We start from the raw sequence: 21,678 nt of genomic DNA on the forward strand, positions 1-21,678 counted from the left end.
CATGGTCTAGTCCTCCCCCTGCCCACCCCCCTAATATTTTTAAGAGGGTCTCTTCTCCAATCTTCAGAGAGTAGCTGGAAGTGGGGAGGCAGAAAAAGGTCTTCCTTTCATTCCACTCTGCAGTTTTAATCTGAAATCTTAGGCGCACTACTGCAGCCAGAGCTCAGAAACGGCTTGCGCTAATGAAACCCCCTGTCACAAAATGCACCTAGAACAATAGGAGTTTCGAACACTGATCAGAACAAATGGAAAACTGGGTCTGTTGGGGGTGGGTGGGACACTTAGTGAGTTAATATTGCCAAGGGAGTAGAATCTTTAATGATGCAACAGAACTGGTGTCCCCAAAAGCAATTATTGACCAAATGAACTTAACAATGTTGGCATGGACTTCCATGGTGCATCACAGTCAATTATCCTTCTCCATTGAGTATAGTACATTTACAACTTCTCAAAGTGGCCTCAGAGAGCTAGGGGTTTTCCAGCTGGAAGATCTTTTAAAATTACAAACAGATACTTCCCACCCTGGGAAGGCAGCCAAGAGTGAGGGAGGCCTCCCCTTGGTCCTGCATTTTCCATTTGTAGCCATACTTCTATTTTCAGGGGCGGGGGGGTTGTTTGTTTGTTTGTTTGTGTTTTACTCCTTTAACTTTTTTATTTTAAAGTTTTGCTTTAGCCAAATAGGAATCTAGCACAAAGGGTGTTGGGAACTGGGAGGCTCAACCATGAGACACCCAAATAAAACCCTACCATGAATTAAGGCAAATAGATTCCTCCCTCCTCTCCCTCCCCTTCCCCTGTAACGCGCGCACGCACGCGCGCGCACACACACACACACGGGGGGGGGGGGAGGGAGAGAGAGAAAGACTTCTACTGCCTCCCTCAGTTATGTGACTGGAGTCTATTGTCATTGTTTGCAAACATATGTACAGTGGTACCTTGGTTTACAAACTTAATCCGTTCCAGAGGTCCATTCTGAAACCAAAACCATTCTTAAACTGAGGTGCGCTTTCCCTAATGAGGCCTCCCGCCGCTGGTGCCTTTCCACCATTTAGCTTCCATTCGTAGACCAAGGTAAAGTTTGCTAACCAGAACACTACTGGTTTTGCGGAGTTCGTATACCGAATAGTTCGTAAACAGGGCTGTTCTTAAACCGAGGTACCACTGTAACTCAAAACAGGTGAGGGCATGCAGTTTCTCTTGTTTCTCTATGCAGTGATGCCAGTTCTGTCCCTCCTACAGACCCTCCAAGTGTCCATATTTTCCAGGGACATCCCTGATTTAGAGAAGCCGTACCTGTTTCTGATTTGATCCTTTTCCTTAGGATGTCCCTGTTTTCATTGGAGAAATATTGGCGAATATGGAGTTATATGACCCCCCAAGCTGTCTTAAGGCCATATTGTATAGAGATTTTTTTTTAATGTTTAATTTTTTATTATGTTTTTATATATGTTGGAAACTATCCAAAGCGGCTGGGGCAACCCAGTAAAATATACGGGGTATAAATAGTAAAATTATCATTATGGAATGAGACATCCCTGTTTTCACTGGAGAAAGTTGGAGGGTATGCTCCCCCCCTCCCCCCCACACCTTGTCCCATTACGTGTGCATGTAAACATTGCAATGTTTTTTTATTTCAATGCCAATGTAATCTTCAGTTTGTCCCTCCCCACCACACATCAAGGGGGCTGCCCACCTTTTAACAGCAATTTAAAACCCCACCCGTATATGCACACAAAACATTCCATTCAGCTTTTGTGGCTGAGAGTGGGCTCAGAGACCCTGCTTGCCTACCTGACACCAAAGGTCCCCAGATTGACAGGCGCGAGAGCAGAGAAGCACTGGGCCTCTCGACTCCACCTCCCAATAGTCTCAGCCAGCATTGCCAGTGGCCAGGGATGGGAGGAGTTGTAGTTCAGTTTTGCTTTTGGACTCTCAGCTTCCATTAACCCAAGCTAGCATGGCTAGCGATCAGGCATAATGGGAGTTGTTTTCTTCTCACTATGCAGCTTTAAAATCCTACTTTGGTTTGCTCTTGGTGTGTATCTAAACTAGAGAGGGATGGCTCCCTTTTAGAACTATGTCAGAGGCAGTCTCTCTGCTGTCATCAGGCGTGAGCAAGTATTTAAGACGGGGACTTTTTGGTAGTGGTGCCGAGGGTTTGGAATGCCACCGCCCCTGCAAAGATTCATCTTGCGCCCTCCTGTTGTCTTCCACACAGAACATTTTTATTCGAACAGACTTTTGCTGTTCTGCTAGCTTGCAATTCTCCTTCCACTGCTGTTTGCAATTCAGCTGCAGCTTTTAGTGGCCATAATATTGTGGTTTTTAATACTTAATATATTGTTGGGGTGTTCCCTTTTTTTGTAAGACACTGCTTGTAATTGTTGGTAGAAGAGAGGAATACAGATATTTAATAATAGCTAGTTACTATTTGTTCTTACTAAAATTAGAACTTCCTAAGCTGTTCAACAGTTGAACTGCCTGTCTCAAGAAGCTGTAGTCTCTCCCTTACTGGGTGTATTTAAGCAAAGGCTGGATGACTGTCTCCCAGGGATGTTGCAGTTGCAAGATTCCTATACACACTCCCTCTCTCTCTCTCGTGTGTGTGTGTTGTGTGTGTACACGAGTGTGTTGAACTAGATGATCTCCAGAGTCCTTTCCAGTCCCCAAACTCTCAACTTCTACTCGCATTGTAAACCATGGTCTGTTTTAACACTAGTGCTTATTGCTTGCAGGGTGAACAAGGTGATGATGGGAAGGTGGAGGGGCCTCCTGGACCACCTGGAGACAGGGTAAGGAATCTAGACTGCCCATCTATAATATGAGACACCCCTCAAAGTCAAGCTAAACCCTATGACTTAAGCTGGGTCTACACATCCAACAAACTGAGGTGATCATGAGTGCTGCGATGCCATACATTCTGCACTGGGGGGGTCACACATGTCTCAGTTTGACACATAGAATCATAGAATTCTAGAGTTGGAAGGGACCACGATGGCCATCTAGTCCAGCCCCCTGCAGTGCAGGAATCTTTTGCCCCACATGGGGCTCAAACCCACGACCCTGAGGTTAAGAGACTCATTCTCTACCGACTGAGCTATCCAAGGTCCAGACAACGTAACCCAGCAGTATTCCACATAGTCATGGAAGCTGGAGGGCACAAGGACTGTTGCTCCCTGGATTTTTGTTGTTTATTTTAAAATACAGATATTCCCCCCACACTATTTCCATCCAATTTTTCTTTATTTGTAATGTTATAAACAAGCTGAGCTTGAATCCTGGCAAGATGGAGGCACTGTGGGTTAGTGGTTCCTGTGTTGAAATTGGTCAGTTGCCTACCCTGGATGGGATTGCATGCCCCCTTGAGGGAGCAGGTTTGCAGTTTGGGGGTGCTTCTGCATCCAGCCCTGTCACTGAAGGCTCAGGTAACTCAGTGGCTAGTAGTGCCTTTTACCAACTGCAGCTGGTTTGATAGCTACGGCCATTCCTGGACTGGGAAAGCCTTGACACAGTACTTCAAGACTGGATTACTGCACTGTGCTCTATGTGCGGCTTCCCTCACACTTGGTCCGAAAACTGCAGTTAGTGCAGAATGTTGTAGCACGGTTGCTGACGGGAGTGAGACCCTGTCAGAAGAAGAAGAGTTTGGATTTGATATCCCGCTTTATCACTACCCGAAGGAGTCTCAAAGTGGCTAACCATCTCCTTTCCCTTCCTCTCCCACAACAAACACTCTGTGAGGTGAGTGGGGCTGAGAGACTTCAAAGAAGTGTGACTAGCCCAAGGTCACCCAACAGCTGCAGGTGGAGGAGCAGAGACGCGAACCCAGTTCACCAGATTACAAGTCCACTACTCTTAACCACTACACCACACTGGCTCTCAGGAGTCAGCATATAGCAGCTGTGCTCAGAGGTCTGCACTGATTGGAAATCCTCCACAGAGCCAAGGTCAAGGTGCTACTGTTAGCATATAAAGCCCTTAAGCAGTTTACTTGTGAGATCGCCCGACCCCACATATGCCCTCTTCAGTCAATGGAACTGGCACTTTTCCAAGTGCCACATAATACCCGCAACACATCCGTAAGAACTCAAATTGTTTAGTGTGGCTGCACTGACACCTTGGAACTCCCTGCCTATGGATATGGGCATGCCCTTTCACTGAGTTCGTTTCGGCATCTGCTGAAGACATTCTTATTTAGACAAGCCTACCCATATGTTTAGAAAGTTTGTAGGAGCTTTTATTCGTTTTAGCATTTTAACTTTTGTATGTTTTAAGGTGTGGTTGTTTTTCTTGATTTTACTGTCTTATCTTTTTGTAAACTGCTTTGAGGGGTTTTTTACAATCAAGTAGTGTATACATTTTATGAAATAAGTCAATAAACAAACAATGGGTTGCATCCAAGTTAGTTTGACATGGAACAGGCTCATTAGCAGACATTTCTATCAGTTTAGATTGAGTCTTCTCTGAGTAGGGCTAATATTGGATAGAAGCCAATAAAAATATATAGCGCCTCCAACCAATGAAATATAAAAACACAGAGTGAAGCAGACAGAAAGAAGTACTGTTTATTTATTCCTACATGTATATATCACCGTTTTTCCTTTAAGGAACCAAAGGGAGAATAAATGGTTCTTTCCACCCCACCCCATTTGATCCTAAAAACAACCCTGTGAGGTAGGTTAGTCTGAGAGAGAGTGACTGACCCAAAGTCACCCAGTGACCTTCACAGCTGTATGGGAATTTGAACCCTGGTCTCCCAAGCCCTAGTCCAACACTCCAACAACTACACCACACTAAGCTGCTGGCCTCAAGTACAAAGGAAGATGAGCTGGTTCAGACCAGGGCTGTTGGGGACTGGGACCGTGTGCTGGATACAGAGCCTGAGGCTAGTAGTCAGGAGCCCACAGAACCTGCATCAGGCACCTCTCCAAAACCTTCTCCCAGGCTCAATTTACTTGAGTTGTCAGGCTCCGCCTATTCCACCCCACCTTATCCAACAACACTAGGAATGTGCCAGACAAGAGGGCACAGAAAGAAAGAGAAGTGATTGAATTCATCCTTAAGGAAAGAGTTGCCAAGCTTCTTAGGTCCATGGGGACATGCAGACCTTTTAAGCAAGTACCATGGCTTCCACCCCTTCTGATTATCTCTCTCCCCCCCCACCACCACCACTTCACTCATATTGGAGAACACATAAGCATGCACATAAAAACTTTGCTTTTTATGGGGTCTGGGTTAAAGTCAGATCCAGCAGAATTAATTTGAGTTTTGAAAAGCACATAATGCTGAAAGAGGAAGTGGGAGTGTCACTATTCCAGCTTCTTCTCCAGCTCTATATACTTTTCAAGGTAGAAAAGAGTAACTACTCTCACCACCTCATGAAGAAGCAGGTGGTGAGTGGGGGACTTTTAGGTGTGACCCCCACATTGGCAACCCCTACCTTAAATATTCACATTCTTCAGGTGAGGGTGATGAAGCTTAGGAAGTGTGACTAGAGGGACTCTTAATGAGGGTTTATTCACCTCCAGCCTTTGTCAGAGCAAGTGGCTCACTCGGAGCTTTCCATGGTGCTGAAACTGCCAGCTTGCATTGCTGCCCCTATGTGGGTACCTGCTACAAACAAATCAGAGCAGTAGCACAAAGGCCTTTTAACCTGCCTTGGGAAGAAGATAAGGGTTAGGTCAAGCATAGGCAAACTCGGCCCTCCAGATGTTTTGGGACTACAACTCCGATCATCCCTGACCACTGGTCCTGTTAGCTAGGGATGATGGGAACTGTAGTCCCAAAACATCTGGAGGGCCGAGTTTGCCTATGCCTGGGTTAGGCTGATGGGCCTTCCAACACCACAGATTCCTATAACCAGAGGCCATCAACAAGAAGATCCTGCTTCTTCCTGGTGACAGCTGTAAGCTGTCTTCTGACATAGGTGGGAGATGAAGCAGGCCCTTGGAGGACTGGGGTTGCATTTAACACCTCTCTTGCATTTCATTTCCTAGGGCCCAGTTGGTGATAGAGGAGATCGTGGGAAGCCTGGAGATCCTGGTTATCCTGTGAGTCCTTCTCCAAATGCCTGGTTAGGAAATTAACCATCTTAGGAAAAGCTATCTCCTCTTGGTAAAATTCCGTGACACTGAGCTAGGGGATATCCTGCCTTTTATATTGCAGTGTGTGTGTGATGTGATTGACAGACCTGACCCCAGAACTTTAGGGATGTGCAGGTTTAGATTGATCTTGGGGACCCAGGTAGACACAAGTTGTTGTAGGCAACAACAAAGTTGTTTGTAGCCTAAACAAAATGTTCATCCTCAGGTATTACATTTTATATTCATAACAATAAAAAGTTTTTAAAATGAATATATAAAGTTTGTAAGTCGATTTAAACCTGGAAGAGCCAATGTAGTGCCCTCCAAATGATTTGGACTACAACTCTCATCAGCCCAGCCGGCGGGGCCAACAGTCACGGTTGATGGGAGTCTGGAGTCCGCAACATCTGGAGGATGCCATGTTGATGACATTCCACTCCTGCTATAGTTATAACTGGATTTATATCTTTATTTTTTATAAAAACGCCTATATAACCATTTTAATACTTGACTTTTAATTGTTTAAATCACTCAGTTGCCTGCAGCTTGCTTATTGTTCTGCTATTGTTTGTTTTATTGCTATCTTCCATTTCTGCTTTGCATAAATAAAATTAAAAAGGTCCTAAGAATTTTAGACGTTGGGAAACTAAAATACCTCCAGCTGGTGCCAGAACTACAATGTAGGCTAGGCAAGCCTCTGTAGGCATTTCACAAGACAAGAACCACCGTTTAAAAATGCATTGTATTACATTTTTATTGCATTTAAATCAGGCACCTCCCTAAAGAAAGCTCAAAGAAACCTTCAACACAAATCCTGGTCCTTGCTTTTTTATCCTTGCAAGAAAATTGTGAATGGCCTAAGGTCAGCTCAGTAGGCTCCATGGCTGAGACAGAGATTTGAAACAGAGTATCCTTTACCACAGTTGGACATTGTCCCAGCCTTCCCCCCGTCCTCCAGTTATTTTAAAATCCAAGTTCTCATCAGTCACAGCCAACGTGGCCAGGGAACAGAGGAACATAGGAAACGTCATTATACCAAGTCAGACCACTGGTCCATCTAGCACAGCGTTGCTACTCCACAACTGCTCCAGCTAGCAGGGGCTTTCCAGAGCTTCAGACAGGAGACATTTGCAGCCCTGCCTGGAGTTACCAGGAATTGAGCCTGGGACCTTTGCATGCAGCGCAGGTGCTGTAGCACTGAGTTTACAGCTCTTTGCCATCCCATCAGGGATGATGGGAGCTGCAGTACAAAGCATCTGGAAGGCACCAAGATGGGGAAATTGCTTCTGACCCTTCTCCTTCTTTCATTTCTGTGTCATGAGCATCATACATGTCCTGCATGGTTAGAATCTACATCTGGGACAGCCAATGTTGTGCCTTCCATATGCTGCCAGACTACTCAGCTCCCAGCAGCTCCAACCAGCTGCAGACAATGTTTGATAACCTGCCACTTTCCTCAAGCATATAAACTTACAGAACTCACCACACTGCATGCCTTTGAAACCCAGCCTCCTCCTTCTCCCTTAGTCATAAAGGCATTTACAGCTCTGCCTTATAGCAGGTCTCTCCCCAACCTACCAGGAGGTGCTGAGAACTGAACCCTGGACCTTATGGATGCAAAGCTGATGCTCTACCCTTGAGCTAAAACCCTTCCTCTTCTCTTTTCCTCTGTTCTCGTGTTCGTCTTTTTAGACTGTGAACCTGTTCCTTTTAATGCAATTACTTGTAAGGTGGTTAGCCCCTGAGACACTTTATAAATGAGAAATGTTGTAGTTATTGTTGTGAGCTGCAAGAACAGAGCCTGTGAGTCTGCACATACAGTCTGACCCATGCAAATCATTCTGTTTCTTTAGAACTCATAAATTTCCTTCAGTGTTGGAAACTGGGATATGAAAGTTAGGAGCTAAATGGCACATTAAACCTAGGTTCTGGGTGCAACAATGGAATGTCTAGGCATGCATTTTTATAATAAGAATACAAAGCTGAAAATGAATGAGCTGCAGCTAAAATGTTACGTTCATTTTTCACATGGTCTAGTCCTTCCCCGGCCCAACCCCCTAATATTCTCTTCTCCAGTCTTCAGAGAGTAGCTGGAAGTGGGGAGGCAGAAAAAGGACCTCCTTTCTTTCCACTCTGCTGTTTGAATCTGAAATCTTAGTCGCAGTACTGCACCCACAGCTCAGAAACTGCCTGCACTAATGAAATTCCCTGTCGCAAAATGTGCCTAGAATAATAGAAGTTTTGAACACTGATTTCCCTCCATCTTTTGTGTCATTTGTGGAAGAGCCCCTGCCAAGGCCCACAACCCTGCAAGGGTGTGTGTGTGTGTGTGATGCCACTGCCAACGCCTGGAGCCTTGCTGTTCCTCCTCCTTGTTGTCCCTCCACCTCAGTGTGCAAGGACTGAGCAGAGGGAGGAGATGGAGCAGCATCCCCAACCTGTGTTAGGCTTCCTTTGTGGCAGTTATTTGAATTGGGCACTGAGTTATTGGACAAATGAATGGGCCGCAGCTTTGGTGGCAAGGAAGTGGTGGGCCAACTTAGAGAGTGTTTATTGAGAGCATCTGGCCCAAAACATGGAGGCCCAACTGGTGTTAATAAACTGGTCAAGCACATTATAGAGTTTTAATACTTATCCACTAGGACACTCCCTCGTTGAATTGGTCCAGAGGTGAGGAACCTCAGGCCTGCTTTGTTTGATGAAGTGTTTAGGATTGCTTAGATTCACCACTCTGCCCCTGGGAAGAAAGAAGGATCTCAGATGGCAGCTTAACTTGAATCTTCCCTTTCACTTCCTTTTAGGGTCAAGAGGGTATTGATGGAGAGAGAGGAAAACCTGGACAGCAAGGCTTACCCGTAAGAAGCTCCCCTCTGCCCACCTTTTGAAAGTTGTTCTGTGCATGGGCCAGGGTGCGCGTATGTGGAAGAGAGGGAGAGAAAACATGCAGAAATGGGAGATGGAACCAACATGCATGTCCTCAGTTCATTGGGTTGCCCTTCAATGCCACAATCCTATGCATGCTCTTGCTGCGTCTGTTGGGGATTACTGCCTAGTTAGCATGTTGAAGTTTGCAACCTAAGTGTCCTAATTGGAATTGGGCTTTGGTTTCCAAACCCTGCGAGAGGAGGTGCAGTACACTTCCAAACATTTGCAAAGAGGTCTTAGGTGCTTGCATGCTTTACTTTAAAGCCCACATTGGAAACTGCCTTAAGCTAAGTGAGGGCATTGATCCATGTATCTCAGCACTTCCTACACTGTGTCTGGTAGCAGCTCTCTGAGGTTTCAGCAAGTCTTCCTTAGAGAGGTCAAGGACTGAACCTGGAACCTTGGTCATGCAAAACTATTCATCTACCACAGAGTCATGGCTCCTCGCCTTCCTGGGCAAACACAATCTTACCCACAAGATGTAAAAGCTAATTCCATATGGCTAGAACTGTCCTAGGCACAGTAATCTCTGTTCTTCATGATTCGTGAAAGACATCTCTGCCAGAAGGGTGTTTTCAAGCAGTTTCCCCACCCTGTCCCTTTTGTTCTCTTAGGGACATCCAGGACCACCAGGTCAACCAGGGCTGAAAGGATCCAAGGGCAACCCGGTAGGTTTGGGGAAACACCTCAACTTAGCCATGCATCCTGGCAGAGTTGCCCTACTTGCAGCAGACATTTGGGGTAGCCAGAGAGTTGTGAGGTTCGTGGGGGTGGGGAGCTGGAAAGGAGAAGGTCTGGGAATGGTTACAAATCTAAGTTCTCCCAGAGATTATGGACCTGTGATTGGGCTGTGGAGACTCTCTTGATTGGATGGTACTCAATACATTTAAATTGAAGGGGAAATACACACAGAGAGTGAGTGAGTGAGTGAGTGAGTGAGTGAGTGAGAAAGAATCCCTTCACTTGGGAAGTAAGCATGCCAAGGAAAAGAATTCTAGCTTAACCTCCCTTAACATCTATACCCAGAGGATTTAGATTCTTTGTTTTCTATATGGAAGAACAGTCACCCACACGGGCTTAATGTGGTACAGTCCAACCATGTCAAATAGAAAATAAGAGCCCACGATACAACAAATTGCAATCATCAAATGAAAGCACCACAAAGCAAGGTAAGGCAGCAATGAAGTCCAGGAGCAGAAAAGCCTCGGTGGCAGTCCGGATTATGTCAGATAAATCTGGGATTGCAAGACTGGGGATTTGCTAAGGGGGTAAAGCCCCTCTGCTCTCTAGCAAACCTGCTGTTCTCACATCACATGGAGCACCTGAGAGGCTCAGAGGTGATGAGGATGAGGATTCTGGCAGACTTCCTTTTCCAAGGTTAAGAAGACCCAACTGATGATGCCTTGCTGAGCCCCTCCAGAGATAGATAGATATAGATAGATAGATAGATAGATAGATAGATAGATAGATAGATAATGTCCCAGAGCTGGTCCAAAACACTGAAGTGTTGAAATGGAATTATTTTTCTTTTTCTTTAATGATGAGGTGTGGAACTGGACTTCAAGGCACAACAGTATGAGATATTCCTGGAGCTTTGGTGATGCTTGGCTCATTCTCCTTTTCCTTTTCTATTTTCAGGGGCAGAAAGGAAAGCAAGGGCTTGGGGGTGCCCCAGGCAGCAGAGGCTTGCCGGTAGGTGATGAATGCACAGTCTGTCTGTTGTTGTTGTTTGCTACACCTTTCAGTTAAGTGATGCCGCCGAACATACATAGCTCCTTTACTGGGTCAGGCCATTGGTCCATCTAACTCAGGGCTCATCCACACTTCCACTTGTGCCTAGAAAGCAGCAGTCCAGGCAGTTTTCGATTTGCCCTGCTGCTTTTCCTGGGAAAACTTGCTTTTTAGCACTGAATCGGAGCAAATGTCAATCCACAGAAAACTCAACTGATGCTTGCACAGATTCAGCAATAAGGAGCAGGTTTCCTATGGCCTTTAGATGGGGGGGGTGTCCCCAGGCCTAACTGGAGATGCTGGGGATTATTGGGTGTGTGATCTTAACTCCCTACACCGTCAAGAATTCCCCGGGGGTGGGGGTGGGGGTGGACTACCTAGACCAGCCTTGCTCAACTGGATGCCCTCCAGGTGCTCCAGATTACAACCTCCCACCAGCCCTAGCCAGCGTGGCTAGTGGCCAGGGATGATGGGAGCTGTAACCCAAAACATCTATGGAGCACCAGGTTGGGGAAGATTGCCATGGATGCGCTGTGCTGCTCAGCTATGCCAGTGCCAGCGCCAGCACCAGGTCGACTGCTCCATCCCCACTGCTGGTTTGCTGTGACCCTATTTCAGCATAGCAGAATAGGCAGTTTTCATGTCCTCACAATTCAGCCACAAATGCCTTTATATTCGCAGGGTCTTGTGGGATTACCAGGTCCAAGAGGAGTGGTTGGAAGGCAGGGTCAAGAGGGCACCCCTGGCATTGATGGGATCCCTGGCAAAGATGGCAGCTTTGGACAAAAGGTAACCATCTGGAGGGCCAAATGTTCCCACCCTTGATTTATATAATCACTGCCTCTGCGTAATTCTCTTCTGGGTCATTACCTGCAGGTGGTTGATGCCTTGCAGCTGGGCCTTCTCCCTCCTGAGTGGATCCTTCCTCCCAAGTAGATCCTACTGAGTAGACCTCTACCCCTAGGCTGTCGGGGAGTAAGCCCCATTGAACTCAGAGGGTCTTGAGACACATAGAAATGTGCTGCAAGATTATCTATACGCTGCCCTTCTGCTGTAGCAACCATGCTCAGGACAACATTCTGCAACTTATTTTTATTTATAAAAATAGTTATATGCCACCAAATCAGATCAAATATCAATAAAATGTACAAGCACAGTGAAACATGAAACACCACAAAGCAATACAAAATAACCATTGAAATGGCTGGCTAATCAAGGAAGCTTAAATAGCTGCATTATTTGCATTGAAAGGTCTTTAGGAGATGCCTGAAAGGAGATGGCCAGGGTGGCTGCTGAATCTCTGGGCTTATCCACATTTCTTACCCATTGCCTCGCTCTTTCCAGGCACAGGGCTGTGCCTTAAAGATCTGTGTCCTCGTGCTCTTTCCCTCACCCCACAGCTTTCCCCATGAAAACCCACTTCTTAAAGCTGAAGCACAACTTAGGGCAATTTGGGGTTTCCATGTATTGCCGTGTGCTCCAATTCAGCACCTAAGTTTTCACGGGGAAAGCTCCAGAGTTCAAAAAAACAAGAGTCCTTTAAAAGTGTGGTCTGTGCCTGGAAAGTGCGGAGGAAAATAAGTATGGACAAGGTCTCTGCTGGTGGAAGAGCATTCTAAAGCATGGAACAGTTGTCAGACATCATGTTTCTTCCACTCCCCAAGTCACGTAATTGGCTGTTGGTAACACAAATTATCTTCACTTTGAAACACACACACACACACACACACACACACACACACACACACACACCCATTCATCAGTATGCCAACACTTTCTATTGTTTCATTGGTAACCTAAGAGGGGAAATGACTTATCACTCATACTTAACCTAAACACAACCACAAGGGCACCTGATTTGGCTATGCATTGTTGAATGTTACCTTATTCTATCCTTTGTTATTGTTTTTGTTTAAACCAATCCATAACCAAGAACTTGTACATTGACCACTAAGAATGAACCAGCCATATGTCATATGCAAATTCATTGTGCTATTTTTGTGTTATACAAATGACATGAGAAGATTTGGTCTATTTCTAGGGAGCAGCAACTGCTCCATTTTTCTAGTAACCTTAAGCTGTTTTGATTTCCCCACCGTAGACTAGAAAGCCAGCAGTGAACTTGGATCTTAGCCTCCATCCATTGCGAGGAATTTTATCTATGCTGCATTTTACTAAATGGGGCAATCAGTCTTTCCTTCCCTGCTGGGAAGCAGCCTGTGGGGGGCTTTTTAAAAGATGCTGTGTGAGTGGAATCAGGCCCACAGGACACCTATTGAGGCTTAAAGGAGTACTCCCAACTCTCTACTACATAGATTAGTTTCAGAGTTTGCTGGCATTGTCTACATTTGTCAAAATATAAATGAATATCAGCAAAGTGAGTAAATGCTGAAGCTTCTGGATATTATTAAATGCACATAAGGGAGACAAACTTTATTAGAAAACAGTCCAGTTTATTATGTATCGGAATAACAAGGTGCAGGATAATGCTCAGCCACATGGTATATTAGGAATCCTGCAAAGGTCGATTTCATTAACCTTTCTTCTTCTTTCTTTTTCATCCTTTTTGTCGGAAATGTAAGCACCAAAGAATATTTATTGCTCATTCTGTGTCATTTGATCCTTTCCTCTCTGTAATTCCCCCCCCCCATTTGATAACAATTAAAATGTTTAAAAAGCACAACTCTCTCTCCCCACCTTTCTCAAGGGAGAACAGGGTGAAGATGGAGAGGAAGGCACCCCAGGAATGTCAGGGAAAAGAGGGAATCCTGGTGTCCTTGGTCTTCCAGGAGCTCAGGGCCCCCCAGGAATGAAGGTTGGTTTCTCCCCTCCCCCTTTGCTTTTACAGAGGTGGGAAGGCAAAAGGGGCAGCAATTCACAGAGAGCAGTTTCCCCTCCCCACCAAAGAATCAGCCCCCAATCCCTTCCTTAACATCAGAGCTCTCCTTTGCTGTCCTCTTCTCCCACATTATAAGCTCTGAGTTCCATCTTGCTTGGAGTCTGCAGTGCCTGGCTACGCTCCCATCCTTCTCCTGAAGGAGAGGGCAGTAGGGGTGGGGGGAGCACTTCTAATTTCCCATTGAAAAATAGCCTTCAGGCAGGGTGACAAGCCCACAGATCCTCCAAATATCCTTACTCCTTTCGGAATCAAGACAATTTGCCAGTCGGGACAGAATTATTTGCTGCAATTTGCATTATGTGGTTCGTTCCAGGCCAGTGTCCACAACCCATCCACAGCAAGCACTTTGATATATTCTCCCCAGTTTTACTCTGGTTGGTGTCCCTGGACCAGTTAGAATGCATTCAGGATTTCTGCTTTCTGTTGTTGCTGCTGCTGCTGCTGCTGTTGCAGTTCTGTTCCAATGGAGAGGAGTTTAGATCACACACCACTTCAGGTGAAAAGGAACAGGCAGGTTGTGTAGTTTTGTGTTGGTTTAAAGCAGGAGCAGGGAGCCATGATCAGATTTCTGTGGTGTGCTGGGAGGAAAGGACTTCCTTTCTTGGAGTTCAGTACAGAAACACTCCCCCTCCACCCCCTTAGCCTTGCTATTTCTACTCCATCCCAGCTTCATAGATCGTACACTCTGCTCCATCCACACTGTAGACATTGGCAGAAGCCATGACTCTTCAAAGTGATGGGATGCTGCTTTTAAATGTGTAATGCAGATGGGGCCTGTGTGTGTGTGTGTCAAGTGTGAGTCTGCCGGTTGTGGCTTTTGACTCCACTTGCCCCAAACTCCACCTGCTCTTTGCTGCCCAGTCCTCTCCTATTATGCAACTGTTTAGTTGGTTTTGTGCTGTGTTTTTGTTTTAGTGATACCTGTTTCTTGTTTTCATATTTCACACTGTTTAGAGGTTTTTAAATGCTAAGTGGTTCAGGCATGCTTTTAAATTACTTAAATAACCCTCCCTGTCTACGAAAGATCAAAGGCCAGGCAGGGTGGGTAGGTGGGACTGGCAAGGACCACTTTACAAGGGACCACTTTACAGGATAATAATCAAAAATGCAATTCCATGAGTTCACCACACAGGGCAGTTGCACTTGGAGTCTGTTGTTCCCCAGATTTGGCTCTGGCAGGTTCTGACAACACTGCTGCTCTGATCAAAATCCATACCCTTTGCAGCTGTTCTAAAGTTAAAGTCTTGGGAGAATTGATCAAGCAGCTCCTTGCATATCGCACAGTTTAGCCCTCATGCCCAAGCAGTATGAGGAACGTAGAGGCACAGCCAGCAGAGGAGAACTGGGAAATCAAAACTCTTCAAACACAAACACACACACACACACACACACACACACACACACACACACACCTTGATTGACTGAGTTTACTTATATGCCGCTTTCCCACAACAGGCTGTGCACAAAGCAGCTTACAGCAAACATTTGAAACATCAAAATACAGAGCATTGGAAATACAAATACTGTATACAAAATACAGTAAATTTAAAAATGGCAAAAATGAACAATGTGGCAAACACAGAATAAATTCAGTGTTACTAAATATAAAATAAGAAATCTAGGCTTAAGTGGATAAATACATAGCTCAACAGAAAAACAAACATAATCAAAACAGAATCCTGTGTGAATACATCCCTCGGTCATGTGCCTGTTGTATTTTCAGTTACAAGAAGGAGGAACAATAGCTACTTCACTACAGGAATCTGTAGATGCAAATGATCTTGAGGAAGGAGATCTTCCTGTATCCCTTCTCTTGGCAAAATCAGCAAAGTCCCTCCATCTTCTTTACTTTAACCCCCCCCCCCCCCAGAGACACAATTTTTTCTTCTTATTATTTTGTTCGTGATCTTTCCAGAAGTGCTGCTTTGCTATGGCATTTGATACCAAGATCCCAATGTAGTAATACTGGACTTCTTCCAGTGTCTAGCAATGGAAGCCCGAGCTGCTTTGGGGGATTACTGCATTTCCATAGAGCCCAAAGCTCTTTTGACTCTCGCTTCACAAGCCAAAAGTTAGTTCAATCTTTTTATGCTGCACCTTATAATCATATATATATATATATATATATATATATATATATATATATATGCTTTCGTAGATTTTCACGGGTACAGGAATGCAGGTTTTTTGTACTAAATGCAGTACAGCCATCTTCTCAGAAAAACTCTTCACAAAGTTCAAGAGGTCAAGACACAAAGGCTTTAGCAACTAATCCACACCTAATGACCCACCTAAGTGGTACTCAGGATATCACTCAAGAAATCACTCAAGATATCCCTCAAGCAATTAAGGAACAAAAGAAGAAAAGGCACACTAGCCTGGGAACTTCCTCTCTGCCCAGAACATTGGAGGCTATACACCACACCCCTCAACAGTATTTATAGGAACTCAAACACTGAGATCCTGCTCTGTTCCAGTAACAAGAAGCCGAAAGCACCAGCCTGAAGATGACGAGTGAGACCTCGTCGAAACGTCGCCTAGACACCCCAACTTTTACACGGGAAGACACCCGAGGACACCAAAACCTGCATATATATATATATATATATGCTTTCGTAGATTTTCACGGGTATAGGTATGCAGGTTTTGGTGTCCTCGGGTGTCTTCCCGTGTAAAAGTTGGGGTGTCTAGGCGACGTTTCGACGAGGTCTCACTCGTCATCTTCAGGCTGGTGCTTTCGGCTTCTTGTTACTGGAACAGAGCAGGATCTCAGTGTTTGAGTTCCTATAAATACTGTTGAGGGGTGTGGTGTATAGCCTCCAATGTTCTGGGCCGAGAGGAAGTTCCCAGGCTAGTGTGCCTTTTCTTCTTTTGTTCCTTAGTTGCTTGAGGGATATCTTGAGTGATTTCTTGAGTGATATCCTGAGTACCACTTAGGTGGGTCATTAGGTGTGGATTAGTTGCTAAAGCCTTTGTGTCTTGACCTCTTGAACTTTGTGAAGAGTTTTTCTGAGAAGATGGCTGTAGTTGTGCTCTGGCTTGGCTTCGTGTATAGGGGCGAGCTGTGGTTTTGTGGCCTGTGCCACAAAACTTTGACCTCACAAAGTTCAAGAGGTCAAGACACAAAGGCTTTAGCAACTAATCCACACCTAATGACCCACCTAAGTGGTACTCAGGATATCACTCAAGAAATCACTCAAGATATCCCTCAAGCAACTAAGGAACAAAAGAAGAAAAGGCACACTAGCCTGGGAACTTCCTCTCGGCCCAGAACATTGGAGGCTATACACCACACCCCTCAACAGTATTTATAGGAACTCAAACACTGAGATCCTGCTCTGTTCCAGTAACAAGAAGCCGAAAGCACCAGCCTGAAGATGACGAGTGAGACCTCGTCGAAACGTCGCCTAGACACCCCAACTTTTACACGGGAAGACACCCGAGGACACCAAAACCTGCATATATATATATATATATATATATATATATATATATATATATATCTGTGTCAGTGTGTGCAAACCACGACATTTAAAATCAATGCAAAACAAGACAGCAGTGTAGCATTGGTTGCCAGTGCCTGGGGCAGGCAGGTGCACACACACTGGGCATGAGCACTCACACTGGGGGGGGGTTGCCAGCCCAGTCCTCCTCTCCACCTCCACTGCCACTGGAGTGACCCCACCCCCACCAGAGCATAGCAGGGCCGCACTGAACCACCCGCCTACCCACACAGGGGGAAGCCCAGCCAGCCAACACAGCCATTGGCAGGAAGAGAGGAGCACCAGGCCAGGCCACGCTGGGGGCAAATGCATGGGTGTGCTTGGATCATGCCCCCTCAAAAATTGTGCACCCAGGGCCACAGCCCCCTGGCACACACACACACACACACCCATGCTACACCCTTGAAACAACAAAAACCAACACAGAAAACATTTTTAAAATGCAGCATGTCCATATAAAAGATGCAGTATCGGTCTTTTTTTCAAGAGAAGGCTTTCAAGAACAGATCAGTTTCAAGCTGGCGCCTGAAGCGCATTGCAGAGTGTGCCAGCCTCATCTCAATGGGAAAAGAGTTCCATAACTGGATGCACTTTTCCTAGTTCGGCTTCACTTTGTGCAACCTGAGCAGACTCCTGCCTCAGCTGGTGCCCAATCTGGTGTTTGATAGAGAGAGTGAATTTGATACCTGCCTTCTCCAGAACCCACCTGACCCGCTGGCTTTGAGTTATCTCTTCTCACTGCATTTTATATTCCCTCCTTGCCGCCGCCCCCCCCCCCCCCCCCCGCCTGTGGTTCAGGGAAAAGTCTTCCCTGGCCTACCTGGAGAATTCCTGGAGTTGAACCTGGGACCTTTTTGCATGCACAGGATGTTTTACTATTACTGGGATATCTATCAACCTTCACTTTAAAAGAAAGTTAAGCTCCCGGTCCTCATGGTTCTCAATAAAGGGGCAGAATCAAATGGCAACACACAGAACTGTTTTGTACCATGTCAGGCCATCTAACACAGCATTGTCTACACTGACCAGCAGCAATGCTCCACAAGAGTTTCAAACAAGAGTCTTTCCCAGCCTTACCTGGAGGTGCCAGGACTGAACCTGGAACCTTCTGGATGCAAAGCAAATACTGCACCATCAAGCTACAGCCTTTCCCTAAAGTTACCCAATCTTTCCATGTCCTGAAAGCCAGAGGTTTCAAGATTTGCAGCTCTAACGCAATAATTACACAGTTCCTATTGGTTTGTTCGTTTGTTTGTTCGCTTGCTTGCTTGCTTATTTTTTAAGAGAGGCTGGGGGTGGGATGAATAAAGGATCAATTATCCTTTTGTTAATGTGGTACTTTTCAGTTGGCAGTTGCTGCCCCCTAACGGCTGCAGCTAGGATAACAGGCTGACAGTCAAGTGTGACACAAGAGTGATATGCCTCTTGGCTCGTCTCTGTTCTCCTAGTTCTCCTGGCTTACCAGGCAAAGTGCCACTATTTTCTGACAAACTGCTTGTCAAAAGTTCAGGGTGTATGGCAAGATCAGAGACATAATTCCCATTATGTCACAAAATTTCCATTACACACAAAAAAGCAAAATAAGTCAACTTAGTTGGCCAATAAGTGCAGGAAAGAATCAAAACCCACATTATGGCCATACCATTAGAAGGCCAACCGAAATGTCTTCAAACAGCATGCAGGCTTTCAGAGTTCTCAAGAAGTTAATTTTGTAGGTGCTGGGTTCGAATGAAGTCAGCAGTGTGTGAGTCCCTGGAATTATTTCTGTAACTGGGAATGGGGCATTGCACCACTCCTCCCTCAGGCCGCCTGTTGGGGATTCTTTAGTTGAGATTCTTGCATTGCAGGAGTTTCGGCTAGCTGCCCTTTGGGGGTTCCTTCCAACCCAGTGATTCTTTGATTCTAGTGTAGGTGCTTCAAGTCATCAGATTTAGCCGCAGTACTGCCAGGAGCTTAGCCACCTGTGCCATTGTGTGGTATACAGTGAACAGTTTCTTCCACTGAATGATATTGACACTCTCCATTGCTTTTTAGGGAGAAGAGGGGTTGCCTGGGCAGGCTGGCCCTTTAGGGAAACGAGGCCACCAAGGTGGGATGGGCCTTCCTGGACCCCCTGGTGAGGCAGGACCAAAGGGGCAGCTGGTAAGTAGATGTGTCATTGGCTCTCATTCTTGGGCCAAGGAATTTAAATGACTCACATAGGTCCTGCTATCAGAACGCTCCCTATCTGCAAATTCGGTTATCTGAACGCAAAGAATTATGCCCAAACCTCACTGCATGGATGGCTGATTCAGCTATCCAAACAGCCAGAGTTTGCCACTTCCGTACTTGTTTGCACTGATCAGAAGGTCAGTGGTTTGAATCCCTGCGACGGGGTAAGCGCCCATTGCTCGGTCCCTGCTCCTGCCAGCCTAGCAGTTCGAAAGCACAAAGTGCAAGTAGATAAATAGGTACCGCTCTGGCGGGAAGGTAAATGACACTTCCGTGCACTGCTTTGGTTCGCCAGAAGCGGCTTAGTCATGCTGGCCAGGAATGACTGTATGCCAGCTCCCTCGGCCAGTACAGTGGTACCTCGCAAGACGAATGCCTTGCAAGACAAAAAACTCGCTAGACGAAAGGGTTTTTTGTTTTTTGAGCTGCTTTGCAAGATGATTTTCCCTATGGGCTTGCTTCGCAAGAGGGAAACGTCTTGCAAGTTTGTTTCCTTTTTCTTAACACTGTTAATACAGTTGCGACTTGACTTTGAGGAGCAACTCATAGCACGCGGTGTGGTAGCCTTTTTTGAGGTTTTTAAAGACTTTGGTGATTTTTGAAGCTTTTCCAAAACTTTCCTGACACCGTGCTTCGCAAGACGAAAAAAATCGCAAGACGACAAAACTTGCGGAACGAATTAATTTCGTCTTGCGAGGCACCACTGTAAAGCGAGATGAGCACCGCAACCCCAGAGTCATCCGCGACTGCACCTAACGGTCAGGGATCCCTTTACCTTTACCTTTATTTTCAGGCAGAAACAAGGCAAAGAGGGAGAGAGTTCAGACTAATCAGGGAGCAGGACAGATTGGACCAATCAGTTTTCCCTTTGTCTCCCTTTTTCTGGTTGACTGCATCCATTTTAGGAAGAAACCATGGTGGGAGTGATGTCTTTTCAGGGAAGGAGGGGTGGGAACAGAACAAATTGGCCCTACCTCTGGTGACCCCAGATTGCCTGCCACCTCCACGTTGGCTCAGAATAAGCTGAACTATTTCACAAAGAGCTGGAGAGGAAAAGGGAGGACATGCCACTTGCCCTCCTTCAAGTGAACACTGTGGGTTGAATCCAGCCAAAAGTCCTCTTTGGGTGTTCTGTCTTTGTGTTCACTTTGGGGGCTGGAGGGGGTGGTGGAGACAAATGCACTCATCCACACACACCCTCTAGCTGTTTTCATTGCCTTCCATGAGTTGGAATGGCGACCGAAGGAGAGAGCCTCTAGTCCTCATCATTGCCTCTGTGACTGCACTGTGACTGTAGGAAACTGCCTTATATTGCCCATCTCACCTAGCACATCCTGCGCTGACTGGCAGCAGCCTTCCAGGGATTCACACCAGGAGTTTCTCCCAAGCTTGCCTGAAGATGCCAGCAATTGAACATAGGATCCTCTGCATGCAAAGCAGATGCTGTACCACTGAGCTGTGGCTTCTTCCCCAAGAATTTCAGGGCCTTATTTTCCAGGGTTCTGAAATGCATGGGGGAGCCTTGATGTGCAGTGGAGACTCGCCACTTAAGAAGATTGCCATCCAGCTCACGAAGGGACAAACTAGAATGCTTCTCCCTGCAGCCTTCCTTTTATGTGTAAGACAAAGATGTTACAGCTGAAAAGGGCTTCAGTCATGCTTACAGAGTGCTAAGCTAGTCATGACGACTCTTTTAAGTTTTGTTTATCTCAGCAGGTCTGCTCTTAAGCATGATCAAGTCTGGCTCCAACCTCATGTGTCTAAGGCTTATTAAGAATTTCAGTTCTGTCACCTGTGATCTGAGTGACAATAGCGGCTGTTCTGTCCCACTACTACAGATGTTAATTAGCATGCTAATGCAAGGATGTTTATGTTTTCATCCATGCCGTTTTGTGCATTGTGATGTTTTTACATGTATTCAAGCTCCAAAGCCTGTACCTTCTGCTTTTCCTATTTCTCTGACCTCATTGTTTACCCTTCCCCCCCTCTCTCTTTCCACCACTTGTACCAACACACTGTATACTTCTAGTCCACAAAAACTTGTGTGTTAGTTAAATGTGTTCATTTTTAAGGTGACACAAGACGGCTACCTCCTGAAAATAATTTCCTTTTCAAGATGCTTTAAAAAAGAAATAGTAGTGCTTTGTTTTTCAGGGCTTTAAAAAAAATAAACTAAAAAATTGTCCAGTAGCACCCTAGAGACCAACTAAGTTTGTCCTGAATGCACACAGAAGTTTATACCCAGAACAAACTTAGTTGGTCTCTAATGTGCTACTGGACAATTTTTTTATTTAGGTATTTTGACTGCGTCAGACCAACACGGCTA

At 45.7% G+C, this 21,678-nt stretch overlaps 1 protein-coding gene across 3 annotated transcripts in view; it reads left to right on the forward strand.

Annotated features, from left to right (window-relative positions):
* The window catches only part of COL27A1 (collagen type XXVII alpha 1 chain), a 256,136-nt gene that overhangs the window by 214,296 nt on the left and 20,162 nt on the right, over positions 1–21,678 (forward strand). For all 3 annotated transcript variants that reach the window (XM_077922728.1, XM_028714253.2, XM_077922727.1), the window contains exons 42-49: positions 2,736–2,792; positions 5,997–6,050; positions 8,885–8,938; positions 9,623–9,676; positions 10,647–10,700; positions 11,421–11,528; positions 13,447–13,554; positions 19,176–19,283. In XM_077922728.1, coding sequence (XP_077778854.1) covers positions 2,736–2,792; positions 5,997–6,050; positions 8,885–8,938; positions 9,623–9,676; positions 10,647–10,700; positions 11,421–11,528; positions 13,447–13,554; positions 19,176–19,283 — 597 coding nt within the window. The remainder of the gene's footprint in view (positions 1–2,735; positions 2,793–5,996; positions 6,051–8,884; positions 8,939–9,622; positions 9,677–10,646; positions 10,701–11,420; positions 11,529–13,446; positions 13,555–19,175; positions 19,284–21,678) is intronic.

Source organism: Podarcis muralis, chromosome Z (assembly GCF_964188315.1).
Source record: "Podarcis muralis chromosome Z, rPodMur119.hap1.1, whole genome shotgun sequence".
Lineage (NCBI taxonomy): Eukaryota > Metazoa > Chordata > Lepidosauria > Squamata > Lacertidae > Podarcis > Podarcis muralis.